Source organism: Notechis scutatus, unplaced genomic scaffold, assembly GCF_049901735.1.
Source record: "Notechis scutatus isolate UNSWTSFEM ecotype Mainland unplaced genomic scaffold, rNotScu1.2 NSCUCTG105, whole genome shotgun sequence".
Lineage (NCBI taxonomy): Eukaryota > Metazoa > Chordata > Lepidosauria > Squamata > Elapidae > Notechis > Notechis scutatus.
This window is the reverse complement of record NW_028262999.1, coordinates 39534-55391: the sequence shown is the minus strand read 5'-3', so window position 1 is coordinate 55391 and position 15858 is coordinate 39534. Positions and strand designations below refer to the sequence as shown.

The window sequence follows — 15858 nt, the reverse complement described above, 5'->3', positions numbered from 1 at the left end:
TTATTGAATTTGGGGTGGGAAATTTGGAAACATTTTCTCAGATTAATGTGAGATACTAAAATTGGAGATTCCTAGAGTGTGAGATGGCCGAGTGTCCAATGTTGTGGGTAGTGATGGAGGAAAGTGAAATTGTGGGATAATCGCTGTGGTGGGGATCATTTTTTTTACTACTGGTTCTGTGGGCATGGCTTTGTGGGCGTGGCTTTGTGGGCGTGGCAGTGGAAAGTTACTTCAAAAGCCCATTCCTTCCTCTCCCGACTAACCTGCTTTCCAGCTCCGTTCTCCTGTGCAGGGCAACCAATCCAGCCGATCAGCTGGGACTCAGTGGGAGGCAGAGAAGAGATGGGGGCGAGGCCAGTCAGAGGCAGTATTTGCCAGTTTTCCGAACCACTCAAAATTTCCACTACCGGTTCTCCACAACTGGTCAAAACCTACTGAATTCCACCTCTGGATAAACCCCTCTTCCATGTGGCACAAAGCCACAAGTCTCGGCCTTCTTCTACTGCTTGTGCAAGAACCAGAGGGATTTGTGTGAATCTTAGACTGACCTTCTTCTGATCCAACAGAGCTTTTCTTATCTCCTTAAAATGGAATTTGCAAAGGGATCCTATTCGCAGTTAGGAGCCTTTATGAGACATAAAAATTGATTCCCAATTGATCAGCAATCTCTGTGGTTGGAGAGCAGAGCAGCTTCCATGGGTGCCTCTTCCTAGAAACCTAGAAGTCCCCCCCACTTATTCAGCCCCTTCTTGGACCTGGATGAACATTATGCAGCATTGGAGGTTTGTGACCTGGTCAATGATGCGGCTGCCTTGAGACAGGATCCCTGCAACCTCCTCCTGGGAAGAGTCCCAAGGTCCCCTTTCTCTGGACATCTTCTCCAGCCCTTCACAGATGAGACAGGCTTGGAGGAGGAGCAGAGAAATGCTTTAGGTACAAATTGTAGAGTGGAAAATTAAAGAGCCTGAAAACAGCTATTTTATTTCTCTGGTTGATGAAAGAAAAAAATATACAGTGGAAATTTCTTTACACACTTCATTTTTTATTTCCTTTTTTTTTTTTTTTTTTGCTGTGAAGTACATACAATCCCAAACTGAAATCCCAGACAGCTGTTCTGCTGAATTCTTTCTGCAAAGGAGGTTTTATCAGGAAATCAAGAAAGACTCATATAAGAGGGATGAAGATTTCCCTCCTCAGCTGGGAGCCAGTCAAGCATGGCATTTCACATCATTCTGGCATTTTTAGGGAGAGGATCAGGCAACCAGGCTGGTGTTTGGTTCCCACAGCTTCCTCCTGACCTCTTTTCCTACACATTCTCTCACCACCCACCCACCCATGTTTAGCTGCTGTCAGTGGGAACAAGTGCGTCAATCGTTTTTATAAGGTATCATGTTCAGTAGCTGTTGCTGAACAGCTGAATTCCTCTGAATTTTACAGCGGTCTCTTTAGCAATATTTATTGAAAGGGAGAATTCCAGTCGTTCAACAATTCCCCATTTTGAAACATATAGATATCATTTTCTTTGACTCCTGCATACTATCAAAATGGAAATCAAATAAAAGAAACATTAACAATTCTTCCACTATCATAATGATGTTATATCTCATGTTTTTACATTTGTTCTGGCTGTGAGATGCTCCTTTGTGTTCAGCTCTGGCCTCAGAAGGATAATGTAGCACTTGGGGATGAAGATGCAGCCCAGCAGACCAGCACTGGAGGCCAGGATGGAGAAGACCTGCACAGCCACCATGTGTTTCCCTTTGGTGCTCAGGTAGGTGGGCACAAAAGTCACCCAGACACTGCAGAAGACCAGCATGCTGAAGGTGATCAACTTGGCTTCGTTGAAGGCCCCAGGCAGATTCCTGGCCAGGAAAGCCACCGTGAAGCAGACGGCAGCCAGGAAGCCCATGTAGCTGAGGGTGACGTAGAACATGACAACGGCCCCTTGGTTGCATTGCAGGATGATCTCTCCAGGCTGGGAGAGGAGGTCAGAGTCAGGGAAGGGGGGAGAAACTCCCAGCCAGATGGAGCAGATGATAACTTGGACACCAGAAGAAGACAGGATGATGGAGTTGGCCAAGCTCTTCCCCAACCATTTCTTTGCTCGGTTTCCTGGTTTTGTGGCCAGGAAAGCCAGCACCACCATGATGGTTTTGGCCAAGAGAGAAGAAACGGCAACTGAGAAGATGATGCTGAAAACCGTTTGTTGGAGAAGGCAGGTGGCTTTCCTTGGTTGACCAATGAAGAGAGAAGGAGACAAGAAGCAAAGCAGGAGGGAGACCAGGAGGATGTAGGAGAGGTCCCGGTTGTTGGCTTTGACAAGGGGAGTTTCTCGGTATTTAATGAAGACGATTAAAACAAGGCCTGTGGTTAGGAACAAGAATAGGGCAAAAGAGACCAGGATGATGCCCAGAAGTTCTTCATAAGACAGGAAGGTTATAACTTTGGGGATACATTGGACTCTTTTTTTATTTGGGAATTTATCATCCGGACATTTGGTGCATTTTTCTGTATCTGAGAAAAAAAACAACAACCCCATATTTCTTTGTCCTTTGCATTTCAAGATATATTGTACATTCTTTGGGAACAAGTGATTATCAGGAGCATTTTCCGGGATGGATTTTTAATATCTCCAGAGACAAAAATAAGTTTATCACTTTTAAAAAATATAGCTACAGTATATTTTTGATAGGCTATGAAATTGAGGGAAGCTTTGGACTTGAAAGATTTCCTTTGTAATGTTCAGAATATTGATAGGAACCTCCATTACTAAAGGAAAATAATGAATCAATTAATCTTTCTAGAGAAACTTACGTGCAAGATGGCAATTCTTGTCATACTTGCCTCAGAGGAGCTGGCAGATCAAGTGACTGTTGCAAATAATTTGGAATGGCCATTGGAGCAGTGGTGATACGGGTGCAGACACATACAGGCATAACTATCCATGCCACCACATTGTGTATCTCGTACATCAGCAACACCTTTTCAGTGTTCCTCAAAGGGAACCCATGTAGACTGCATTGCAATCCTCCTTTCAGGAGGTGGACCTAAAACCATTCCTCGTGTTTCAAGGAACTCAGGTGTTCCTAGAGAAGTAAATGTGGAAGGAAGGACACATCCAAGCTAAAAAGAAGAAATATTTTCTCTGGCAGTAGTAAAGCTTGCCCAATCTGCCACAGCCACCTCTCTCTATCCAGCCCTTCCTTCACAGTCTTTTTGCTCTTCTGTTTAGATAAGAAATGGGGCATTTTGGAAATAAACCAGAAACCAATTCAGCTTCAAAGTGTTTTTAATTCACACTTTCATGACAATGCTCTGGATGGATCCAGTTCCACCAGGCCTCCCATTTTCCTCTGGTGTCACCCACCTTTCTGAGTGGAGAAGGTCCCCTCCGGACAAGGAACACAGTCGTAGCAGCAAACTGGCTCTCCTTCTCGAGCCCTCTTGACAAATCCAGGATGACAACTTTCCACACATTCAGATTGAGGAAAGGACTGAGCAGAAAAAAATAAGATTGCCAAAGGAAATGTGTTAGGACTCTCGTCCATGGAAAATGGAGGTAAAAATGGATATTAGACAAGATATTAGATATTAGCCTCTGGTCTTCACTTAAGTAAATACAAAATCTCTCACTATTTACAAATGGTTGGAGATATAACTTCTGGAAGATTCTTCCTTTAGTTCCTCTCTTTTGCTTTTGGCATCTCACATTGCCAAAAAAAAAAGGACTTTATTAAATAGAAAAGTCTGGAGAGATGGAACCAGTGGTGGGATTCTACTGGTTCTGTCCAGTTCTATAGAACCAGTTGTTATGATTCTGCGCAGTTCGGAGAACCGGCAAATTGCACCACTGACTGGCCCCGCCCCTCTCTGCCTGCCCCTCCCCTCCGCTCCCAGTCAGTCCTTATCGTGCATGCGCGGCATCGCCTGCAGCCTGCTTTTGCCCACTCGCCAGGCCAGCCATTGCTGCATGCCTTCCGCTGTGGCCCTGCCTGATCTCCCTGGGTGAGTGAGGCTCTGCAAGCTCTGGGCCCAGTCACCTACCTGCCACTGCCGGTCACCTTTACCCCCCCACCCCACTTGCCTTTTGCTGCCACCACCCGCCGCCCTCACCCCCAGCAGGTAAGGCCCAGTATCTGCGGTGAATCCAGGCGGGGGCGAGATGCAGACTGGTGGGGACCCAAGCTACATTTCGCTGTACTGGAAGACATGTGGAGAGGCTCGTGTTCTCCTACTGCTGGGAGAGCAAGAGAGTCTTTCCTGGCACAGCTCCGGGCGGCAGAGAGAAACAGGATTCAAGCGGCTGCTTCTCTGCCCCCAGAGCCACCCATTTCCCTATTGGAGAGGAAGTTGCAAACTTTTCGCTGTGCCGGGAAAGACTCTCTTGCTTTCCCAGCAGCAGGAGAACATGAGCCTCTCCACTGTCCTCCGGTGGAAATTTAGCTGGGATTCACGCAGGTGCTGGGCCTTACCTGCTGGGGAGTTAGGGGTCCAGGTGGCAGCAGCAAAGGCAAGTGGGGTGGGGGTAAAGGTGACCGGCAGCCCGGTTGCACCCATGTCGGCAACAGGTGTCGTCTTCAAGTTGAGGGAGAATTTGGGGAAAGAGATGGAGAGTCCTGCAGTGGCTGGCACAGGAGCGCCATTGAGAAGCGGGAAGTGGCCTTCTGGTGGTCCAACCTGGTGTTCAGGCTGGAGGCGAGCCACAGGAAGTCAGAGCACTGAGGGAAAGGGGAACTGCCAGGGGAGCTGCCCTCTCCTGCGAATTGGGACCATTTGGGGTAGTCCTAGGAATTGGGTGAGTCGAGCCGCAGCTCCTTGCCTTCTTAGCTCAGGGAATGGCCTTTTTCTGCAGGAGGAGGACTGCGGATGGGGGAGGTCTACCTGAGTGACTCCTCCGGTCTTCACCAGATTATTTGGACACACAAGCGAGCGCAGCTAAAGGCACTGCTGTTGCATGTCAGCTCAGGCCTCAATCCATGGCTCCGTAAAGCCAACACCAAAGAAGTGGGAGATCAGGTGAACCTGTGGTGCAATGCTCGCTCGGATCTCGGCCGCTCCAGGTCATCCGACCTCAAAGCCCCTCAGGAGCCGCCGTTCCCAGGTTTCTACTTGCCTGTGCTTGGTCGCCACCTCTTCACCTTGCTGAAGCGGCTGGCCCTGCCCCTCACCCTCACCTGCCTGGCCTAAGAAGTGAGGGTGAGGTGGGGGATAGTGAAGCGGGTCCCTATCTTCCGACTCTCTCTCCCTCTCTGTGTGTGTGTCTCCCTGAAAGCCACGGCATGGCCAAGCCAGCAAGCTCTCCTTGGCGCTCTTCGTTACTTCTTTCATTTCTTTTTTTGGAATCCAGACTGGCTGAACAATTGCCAGATCGCGGTGGAAGCATCCCTTCGGGCACCCTCCTCCCCTCCTCCTCCCTCTCCTCCTCCTCCTCCCCTCCTCTCATAACCGGCCATTGTGGCAGGGCTGGGAGGGTGCATGCGCACGGGGAGATGCTCCTCAAGCAAATGCCAAAGCACAGCAAAACCAAGTAGGGGCGGGTGGATGCTCACTTGAGGAGCGAGCATCTCCCCACACAACTGCACCCTCCTGATCCATCCACAGCTGCCGGGTGCAAGAGGAGGAGGAAGTGGAGGATGAGGAGGGTCGCCCGAATGGGCGCTTCCACCGCAGTCTGGCAATCATTGTTTAGCCAGTCTGGATTCGAAAAAGAAGAAATGAAAGAAGTAGCGAAGAGCGCCAAGGAGAGCTTGCTGGCTTGGCCATGCCGCGGCTTTCAGGGAGACACACACACACACACTTAGTGGGGGAGAGAGAGGGGAAGATAGGGACCCGGCCACTTCGCTCTCCCCCACCGTCACCCTTACCTTCTCGCACTGCTCCATTTTGTGAACCACCTATGGTTTAGTATCTCCTTCAAACTGGTGAGAAACCCACAAGGGCTGGGGAATGTGTCACTAAGAGCTTCAGGTTTGTTTGCTCCTTGTGCCCAAACTAGCAAAGAAAAAAGGGAATTCTGTTGACCAGGGCCTGAATTCAGATGAATTTGAATCATGATTGGGTGGAGGTCCTTTTGGTCCCATTGGGAGAGAAGCTTCGTCCTGCTTGGGGAAAAGTGTCCCCTGAAAGGGCCGGTTCATAGTTGGGGAGGTTCTTAAAGAGACCCGACCTGGTCAGACTTATCCATGCCTCTCTTTTACACACACACACACACACACACACACACACACACAAAGGGGGGGAGGAGGGGAAGACAGGGAAAGAGGCAGAATGAGAGAGAGATACAGAGAGATACAGAGAGGGGGAAAGAGAGAAAAAGAGAGGGAAAGAGTGAAATAGAGGGAATGAGAGAAGAGGAAGAGAGAGACAAGAAAGGAAAGAGAAAGAAATAAAAGAGAGAAAGGAAGCAAAAGGAGGAAAATGGATAGACAAAGAAAGGGAGAGATGGAAGGATGGGACAAAGAAAGAAAAAGAAAGAAAGAGATGGAGGGAGGAGAAAGTGAATGAGATATATGGATGGATAGATAAATACATGGAAGGAGGGAGGGAGAGAGAGAGAAAAAGGAGAGGAAGGAAGGACACAAACCCTGGCTTCAGAAGACTCTTTGAAGCAGCACAGCAATCTAGGGCTGGGCTGCAAGGGATCTCGGAGGTCATCTAGTCCAACCCCTGCTCCAGCAGGAGATCCTTACAGAATCAAAGAATAGCAGGATCAGAAGGCTGTGTGCGTGTGTGTGTTTGTGTGTTTGTGTTTATGGTTGTCAAAACTCCAAAACCAGGTCAAGGAGCTCTGGGGAGATCAGTCATAAATTAGAACACTTGCTAAGCAACTGGCCATTAAGCGAGGACCACTTGTATTTGGTTTGCCAGTCACATGGCCACCTGGCCATGCCCACCTGGTCACGTGACCATCAAGCCACGCCCACAAATTAGCAACGCCCACAGAACCGGTTGTTACAAAATTTGAATCCCACCCCTGGATGGAACTGAGAAAAGATTTCAGCATTATGTGATAACCAGCCAGTTCCTTCTCATGACCCCATTAACACGCATTTCTCCCCTCTTCTCACCCCCTTAATTTTAAGGTGTGATATCAGAACAATCTTGATAATTTCAGGTGAACTGAAAGCCTTGGAGCTGCTTCCTAGGAGCAGAAGGCCCATTGCTCCATCCCAGGGAGGGTGAAAGGGAGGCATGGAGAGCTCTGGACAGGTCCGGCCTCCTTAAGAGCCTCCCAGATTATGGAGCTGCCCCTTCAGGGGACACTTTTCCCCAAGCAGGACAAGAGGAAGCTTCTTTCCCACAATGGGGCCAAAAGGATCTTTGTCCACTCACGATTCAATCCCATCCGATACAGTCCAAGCCTGGATTCAGGCCCCGGTCAGCAGAATTGCCGCCTTGGTTGCTCTTCTGGACACAAGGAGCAAACAACCAGAAGCTACTAGGGACACATTCCCCAGCCCTTGTGGGATTCTCACCCGTTTGATGGAGACCCTTAATTGTACGTGGTCCACAAAATGGAACAATATGGAAGCCTCCCAAGCAGCCTAAGGGAAAAAATCCGGTTTCTACTGCCCAGATTCAATTCTCGGTGAAGGTCAACCACCTTTGGGGAATAGCATCAGCCCTCTTGAAATGGGACCTCAGGCTTTTTGAAAAATGGAGAGAAGACACCAAACTTTCTCTTACCTTGTTGAGCAACTTTAGCCATGAAAGAACATCTTTGTCGATATAAAGTCTCTGTCTTTCAAAATACGCCAGATTCTCTTCCCTGGGATCATCCCTGGGAAGAACGAACAAGCCCCAAATGCTCAGATCTGCTGCTACCTCTCCATTTGGGTCCATGTAGAGTTTACGGTCCGAAATATTGACAAACTCATTCTTCTCCAGGAAAGGATGGAACTAGAATGGGAACATGCAGCAATTTTAAAAGCAGAAAACTTTGTTTCTTATCCCAGACGCTTTTTCAATATTTAATCTTTCTTCTGTAGTTGTCTAATTTACAGACATGCTTCATTAGGAAAATGGGTGTTACCACTATCTTACAAGTGAAGGGAAAAAGTTCACAAAAATTTGTCGATCATATTTTGACAATATAGATTTTGACAAAATATAGTTGAACAACAGAAAAAAGGAGATTTATGAACTCCCTGAAAGCAACAGGCTGGTTATCAGTGTTATGAACTAAAGTAAATGCATTTAATAAAGCTTGACAACCTTACTAGAAAAGCAGGCTCGTAATCCTGCACTTCTGATTGGCCCATAAATAGCGAACTAGGATTGGTCTCTTCTAGGCAATCTGATTGGCTAATAGCGGGTCGTCTCCCATTGGGCACAGTTTAAACGCTCCAACGCAAGTCATTGGTTAATGGGAAAGCAGCCAGCTCTATAAAAGAGCTGCTGCTGCCCTAGGGTTTTGCTCTGTTCCTGGTTGTTAATAAAGAGTTGAAGTTCACCGTTCACTGCCTTGTCTCCGTTCCTTGCGCCCATGCCCAGAATATAACACTGGCGATGAAGGTGGGATGCGGAGACATCAGAGGTGACTGAACACTTACAGAGCACCAAACAGAGCACGTGGCTGAAGGCGCATCTACAACGGCAACATGACCAGCGGCGCCATACCACCTGCTCCATTTGACCCGGCACACGAAGACTGGGACTCGTATATGGACCGGTTCCAGATGTTCCTGGAGACCAACAATTTAAAGGACACAACGACTGGCAAGAAGCGAGCAGTGTTTCTGACCCATTGCGGGCCTGCCATTTTTAAGATGGCAAAAGCACTTGCAAAACCGGCTGAGGTGAAATCAATGGATTGGGACACCCTCGCGCCCATTCTACGGGCCCACTATGCACCCGCAGTGCCAAGGCTTGTCCGAAGACACGAGTTTTACCAGAGGGACCAACGGAAAGGCGAGAGCGTTGCAGACTTCATCGCTGACCTCCGGAACCTGGGTGGCCTCTGTGGGTTTTCAAACCTCGAAGAAGCCATGTGAGACCGCATAGTTCTGGGATTAGATGACTACACGGCGCAGAGCAAGATCATGGCCAAAGGAGACATCGATCTTGCAGATGCCATCACAGACGCTACTGCAGCAGAAGCAACCAGGAAGTCGGCCGCTCGAATGCGCCTCACCAACGCACTGCTCCGTCAACTCGCCAATGATGCCTTGTCCAGAGAGGCACTCAACAACGGCACACCATGAGGACCTCGAATCCCCATCAGATAGTGAAGAGGAGGAGGTCAACCGGCTCCAGTCCGAACGCGACCAACGTGACCAACGGAACCAAAGACTCCCGCGCCAATGCACTGGTTGCGGGGCAAACCACCCGTGATCAGATTGCAAATTCCTCAACGCGCTCTGCCGTTCCTGTGGAAAGAGAGGCCACATTGCAAAGGTCTGTAGAAGCAAGCGAGGATCCAGTCCAATCTGGAGGGAGAATAACTACCGCCAGACCACAGGAAATCTTCCTGTGAGTTGGGATCGCCTGAACCACCAATGGAACAACCACTCCTACAGAAATAAAACACCTGCCACTTCAACGAGACGAGAAGAGGCACACCAAACCATTACCCTCGGCCACGCTTCATCCTTAGATGCAAGAAAGATCCAAATGAGGGTCGCCATCGAGAACCAACCTTGCATGATGGAAGTCGACTTGGGGTCGTCTCTCTCGATGGTTTCCTGGAAGACCCTCAAACAGCTAATCCCTGCCATCCCTCGTCAGGACCTCAGCGCCCAAAAAATCATACTCAAAGATTACCAGGGAAAAAGAATCCCAGTCGTCGGCTCCAGCCAAGTCCAAGTATCATTCAAAAATCATACCGCATCACTACCGCTGACCGTTGTCGATTGTGACCGGCCTAGTTTGTTAGGCCTACAATGGTTCGCCCCACTCGGGATCGAAGTAGCCGGCATTCACCAAGCCGGAAGCGACGACTGGGAAGAGGCCCTCGTCCAGGAATTCCAAGATGTTTTTACAGAGAAGCTAGGCAAGTACAAGGGGACCTCGATATCGTTTAACCTCAGCCCTGAAGTAGCCCCCATTTGCCTTAAGCCTCATCGGGTGCCATTCGCACTCAAACCAAAGATCGATGAGCAGCTCGATAAATTAATAGCCCAGGGTGTTTTAGAACCAATTGACCACGCCCGTTGGGAGACCCCAATAGTAACACCTATCAAACCGGATGGATCATTAAGAATTTGTGGGGATTACCGGGCCACCCTGAACCATGCACTTCAACAGAGCGCTTACCCGGTGGTTCAACACCTTCTCCACTCCCTGGGCGGCGGGAAAATATTTGCAAAATTGGATTTAGAGCAGGCGTATCAACAGTTACCTGTAGAAGCAAAAACCGCGGAAGCACAAACTATTGTTACGCACAGAGGTGCCTTTAAGTGCAATAGACTCCAATTCGGAGTGAGCGTAGCCCCGGGGATTTTCCAAAGTCTGATGGAGAGACTTTTACAAGGCATCAAAGGGGTTGTGCCGTATTTTGATGACATTTTAATTGCTGCCCCTAATAAAGAAGTATTAGAAAAGCGTCTCAGAATGGTTCTCCAAAAATTCAAAGACGCCAGCCTGAAGGTTAAAAAAAATAAATGTCAACTGTGTACCGAGAGGGTGGAATTCCTTGGATACCTTCTCGATAGACAAGGAATCCACCCCACTGATAACAAGCTAAAAGCAATCAAAAATGCCCCAAGGCCTAAGAATAAGACAGACCTCCAAGCCTTCCTGGGACTCATTAACTTTTACAACATCTTCTTGCCCCAGAAGGCAACCGTAGCTGAGCCCCTACATAGACTTCTCGACAAAAGAGCTACCTGGGTCTGGGGACACCGAGAAGAACACGCATTCCGACAAGTGAAAGACTTATTAACCTCCAACGCTGTATTAATGCAGTATAACGAGACTTTGCCTTTAACCATTACATGCGACGCATCACCGTTTGGAGTAGGAGCCATTTTAAGTCATGTGTTACCAAATGGAAATGAGGCACCTATTGCGTTTTTTTCAAGGACATTATCAAGGGCTGAAAGGAACTATAGCCAACTCGATAAAGAGGCTCTTGCTGTTGTATCGGCTGTAAAGGGTTTTCATGAATATGTGTATGGCCGAACATTTACTATAATTACGGATCACAAGCCATTGCTTGGTATTATAGCGGGAGATAAGCCAACCCCCTATATATTGTCGCCAAGAATGACTCGCTGGTCAGAGTTCCTAGCTGCATACAATTATCTACTGCAACATCTCCCGGGGAAAGCCAATCCCCACGCTGACGCTTTAAGCCGTTCCCCACTTCTGGAAGCCGTCGACGACCCAGCTCCAACCCTCATGACACTCCAAATTGAAACGCTGCACTCGCCGCTAACAGCGAGAGACATCGCCACCAAGACGAAACGGGATCCTGTCCTGGCACGAGTTCTCAGCTGGGTCGAACGAGGGTGGCCAGTCAACAAACCCCACGACAACTTCGCGCCGTTCAAAAACCGGCAGACAGAACTTTTTTCTCAGAAGGGCTGCATTCTATGGGGAGACAGAGTCATCGTCCCAGAGAGGCTACGACAGGCAGTTTTAAAAGTATTGCATGAGGGACATCCAGGCATTGTGCGCATGAAGGTGCTCGCATGGAGCTATGCATGGTGGCCGGGCATTGATAAGCAGATCGAAGCCTGGGTAACTACTTGTCGAATGTGCCAAGAAATCAGCAGTGCCCCACCAAGAGCGACGCCAACCGAGTGGGAAACCCCTCGGGGTCTGTGGTCCCGCATCCACATTGATTTTGCGGGACCCACCAAAGGACACACTTTTCTCCTAACAGTGGATGCCTATTCCAACTGGCTCGAAATCCACAAAATGAAGACTACTACAACTGACTCCGTCATTAACAAACTAAATAAACTATTCGCAACGCATGGGTTACCAGACGTTTTAGTTTCTGATAACGGGCCCAGTTCACTGCCCTCGCATTTGAACAGTACCTAGCGGACCGGGGCATCCGCCATGCGCTAACCTCGCTGGCGCACCCTGCGGTCAACAGAAGGGCTGAGCGAATGGTCCAATTCATCAAAAAGACTCTTCACAAGATGGATTATGGGGACACTGACGACAAGCTGAACAGAATACTTTTACTCCAACACATCACCCCACACAGCGTCACGAATAAGACTCCAGCCGAACTGTTGATGGGACGGAAACTTCGCTCCTACCTCGACCGCCTACACCCTTCCTACTCGCCAGAGAAACCTTTTGTATCTAGCGGAAAGTGCCGCGAGTTCAAGGTAGGCGACTTGGTGTTTGCTAAAAACTTTTCCGGCGAACCGTTGTGGGTCCCAGCAACCATAACCCAACCCACCGGCCCCAGATCCTACTGCCTACAAACTACTGACGGAAAAGTATGGAAACGCCATATAGATCAGCTTCGATCCAGATTGCAACCCATTTCCCACGACTCCCCTGATTCTCAAACTGGGGGGGGGATATCGAGGGGGCCGAAAACGAAACAGCTGATGACGTAATCAGGGAAAATCAGCAGCCAACCCAACTACTCGAGAGAAACGCGCCGACTGAAGAAGAATCAGGAAGGGGGTTTGCATCGCCGCGGAGAAATACCACGATGGAGGCAAGCCCACGGAACCCAGAAACAATCCCAAGAAACCCGGATGACAACAATGGCGAAAACGGGAATAACAGCGCCGAGCCTTCCCTCGGAGAAACGGAAGCGTTCGTGCCAGACATCTCAGAAAGAAAGACTAGATTATTGGTATTGGAAGGACATGACCTATTGTTGGGTTGGCATGCTTTTTTGTGGTATAAAGGAACTAAATCGCAGGGCTATTTTAGAAGGCACTATATACGGGAATCGTTATGGTTGAATTGGGAGAAAATTAAGAAACAATGTTATTTGAAAATACCAGTTTGGTTATCAACTATCGAAGCTTTTTCTTATCCTATAACATATAAGAAGGAACAAACAGTTAGATATGGGGAAATATTGGATGAAAAGGGTGAACTTAAAACAATGCAAAATCTAGAAGAACAAGGTATAAAGATGAATTGGTTTTCATATGCGCAAATACACTCAAGGTATCTTAAAGATTCTAAAACAGAAGGATTTTATGATAAATTGACTGATTTAGATAGGATTTTGACAGGTTCTGATGAAAAGGTGATTAAAAAACTATATAGTCTTTTGTTGGAAATTAAACTAGAGGAAGAACAAGTCAAAGAAACAATGATTGCTTGAGGGAAAAACTTTGGATATGGGATTGATTTGGAGAAATGGCAAAAATTGTGGTCTCAAAATTATAAAATGACAATGTCAGTAGCATATAAAGAAAACTTGTATAAGATGTTTTACAGGTGGCATTTCCCCCCGACAAGAATAGCAAGAATGTTCAAGAACAAATCTGAAAAAGGCTGGAACTGTCATCGGACTCCTGGCTCATATTACCACATGTGGTGGACTTGTGAGGACGCAAAAAAATATTGGACTAAAATTCGCATGTGGTGGGAAAAAATGACAAAGGAACATATAGATTTGAAACCAGAGATTTTTTTATTGGGAATCTTACCTGATACATTTAATAAAAATTTAAAGTACCTGATTGTAAATGTATTAATAGCGGCTAGGATTGTATTTGCCAAAAATTGGAAAAGTGAGAAAATACCATTAGAGGAAGAAATTATTAAGAAAATATTGAACTGTGCTGAAATGAGTAGATTGACATTTGAAATTAGAGAGCAAGAAGATAAACAATTTTATGAAATTTGGGATCTTTTTTACCAATGGTTGGATAATGTAATATAATAATAGAATACTTAGAAACTTAGGAAATAATGAATATATATATTTATTTTTTCTCTTTTTTTTTCTTGGCTTTGATAACATTTTTAGAATATTTCACTACGATAGACTTGGTATGATTTTATGATTCGTAATAAGATAAGCTAAATAAATTATAGTTATCTCGTTTAAGTATGAATTACTAAAATCAGTTAAATGATTGTTTAATAACAATATTAGGATATACAATTGTTGATTGATAATATGAGTTACTATGTAATATAACTACTATGATGGTTATGAAATAGATGCACAAAAAGGAGTGATAAACCAACCGATGCACTGTCTGTAAATATATGAAGAATAATGATGCTTTTATGTCATGTCTTATGTTGTTTGTGTTTTTGTTTGTTGTTAAAATCAATAAAAAAAAAACCTTTTAAAAAAAAGAAAGCGTTCCACCGGAACCGGACCGCAGATAGAAACCGGTGGAACAGCGCAAATCGAACAGGCAGGTGAAACGACCTGCGTATCTACGTGAATACGTCACCACACCCCTCAAAGGAAACCTAGGGGGGAGGGGTGTTATGAACTAAAGTAAATGCATTTAATAAAGCTTGACAACCTTACTAGAAAAGCAGGCTCGTAATCCTGCACTTCTGATTGGCCCGTAAATAGCGAACTATGATTGGTCTCTTCTAGGCAATCTGATTGGCTAATAGCAAGTCGTCTCCCATTGGGCACATTTTAAACGCTACAACGAAAGTCATTGGTTAATGGGACAGCAGCCAGCTCTATAAAAGAGCTGCTGCTGCCCTAGGGTTTTGCTCTGTTCCTGATTGTTAATAAAGAGTTGAAGTTCACCGTTCACTGCCTCGTCTCCGTTCCTTTCGCCCATGCCCAGAATATAACAATCAGAAACACGGATTTGTCAAGAAGAAAATTGTCAGGGTGATCCTCTCCCAGGAAGCCCAGACAGGAAACCTGAGCTAGGCCCACTTCGCTGTAATGCTGCACTGACAGGATTTGGGGAGCCAGGAAGTACAAATCTCCCACCGACCCTTTTTTTATGCAGCTGTAGGTGTCCTCCTCCTCTTATCTGCTTCTTCCCCAGGCAGAATCTCTCCTCCACCCCCCAAAAGTCATTCCCTCCTATCACAGCCCTTTCTAAATGGGTCGTGGGAAAGGGGGGGGTATAACTTATGTGCTCTGTACAAGTCATCCTCACATATTATTTCATTTCCTAAATACATTATGGAAATACTGCTGATATAACTCAATCTCAGGAAAGAGTAATAAACAATTTTGTGATGTGATCAGAAACCCAGTTAAGTGAGGGGTGGATGGTATGATAATTAAGTGGATAAAAACTGATTTTAAAATGGTACTCAAATAATCTTTAGTTTTTTTTAATTTTTGTCATGAAAGTGGGAAGATACAACATTTTGTCGTTAAGTCATCAATTTTTCTATGTTGTCATTAATATAATAGGGTTGATAAATCGCTATTATACAAGATTTATAACAATTCTCAGGCAAATATACTTTTATGTTATTTAAACATTACCAACTTTCCAGAAAAATATTTATGATTTCCTCCTAGAAACAACTGTATGACTAAAAAGCAATAGAAAACTATCTGGGTTTTAGGATTTGATAAATTATAGTATCTCATGTAAGAACATTAATGATGCACTGGATGAAGGATTGTGCCAAGCTTGATAAGTATGTAAGGGACCCAGTTTGGTCTACTGGTTAAGCCCCCGAAGTAGAAAGCAAGAGGAAGTGAGTTCAAGTCCCACCTTGGTCATGAAGCAGGCTGGGGGATTTGGGGCCAGTCTCTCAGCCCAACTCAACTCACAGGGTTGTTGTTGTGGAGAAAATGAACACACAACTACTCATTGGTACTCAGCCCCCGTGGCTTCTGCAGGGAAGGGCTTTTAAGGATGGGGGATGAGTTAGTGCACTCAGTGAACTCAAACAAGGTCTCAAAGATCTGGAAATCCAACAAGATGGGGCTGCTCTTCCCAAGAATGTTTATTTGAGCAGCCTTTAGAGCAACGAGAT

The 15858-nt window shown here is 46.5% G+C and overlaps 1 protein-coding gene across 1 annotated transcript; it reads right to left on the bottom strand.

Moving 5' to 3' along the window:
* Window positions 1–1076: 1076 nt before the first annotated feature.
* LOC148128721 (vomeronasal type-2 receptor 26-like) lies at window positions 1077–8163 on the bottom strand. Its single transcript, XM_087948477.1, has 3 exons — window positions 7687–8163; window positions 3368–3494; window positions 1077–2514 (listed from the first exon to the last, which is right to left on the bottom strand). The coding sequence occupies exons 1-3, from the start codon at window positions 7840–7842 to the stop codon at window positions 1604–1606; spliced, it is 1194 nt and encodes a 397-aa protein (XP_087804603.1). The 5' UTR covers window positions 7843–8163; the 3' UTR covers window positions 1077–1603.
* Between the last annotated feature and the right edge of the window lie 7695 nt (window positions 8164–15858).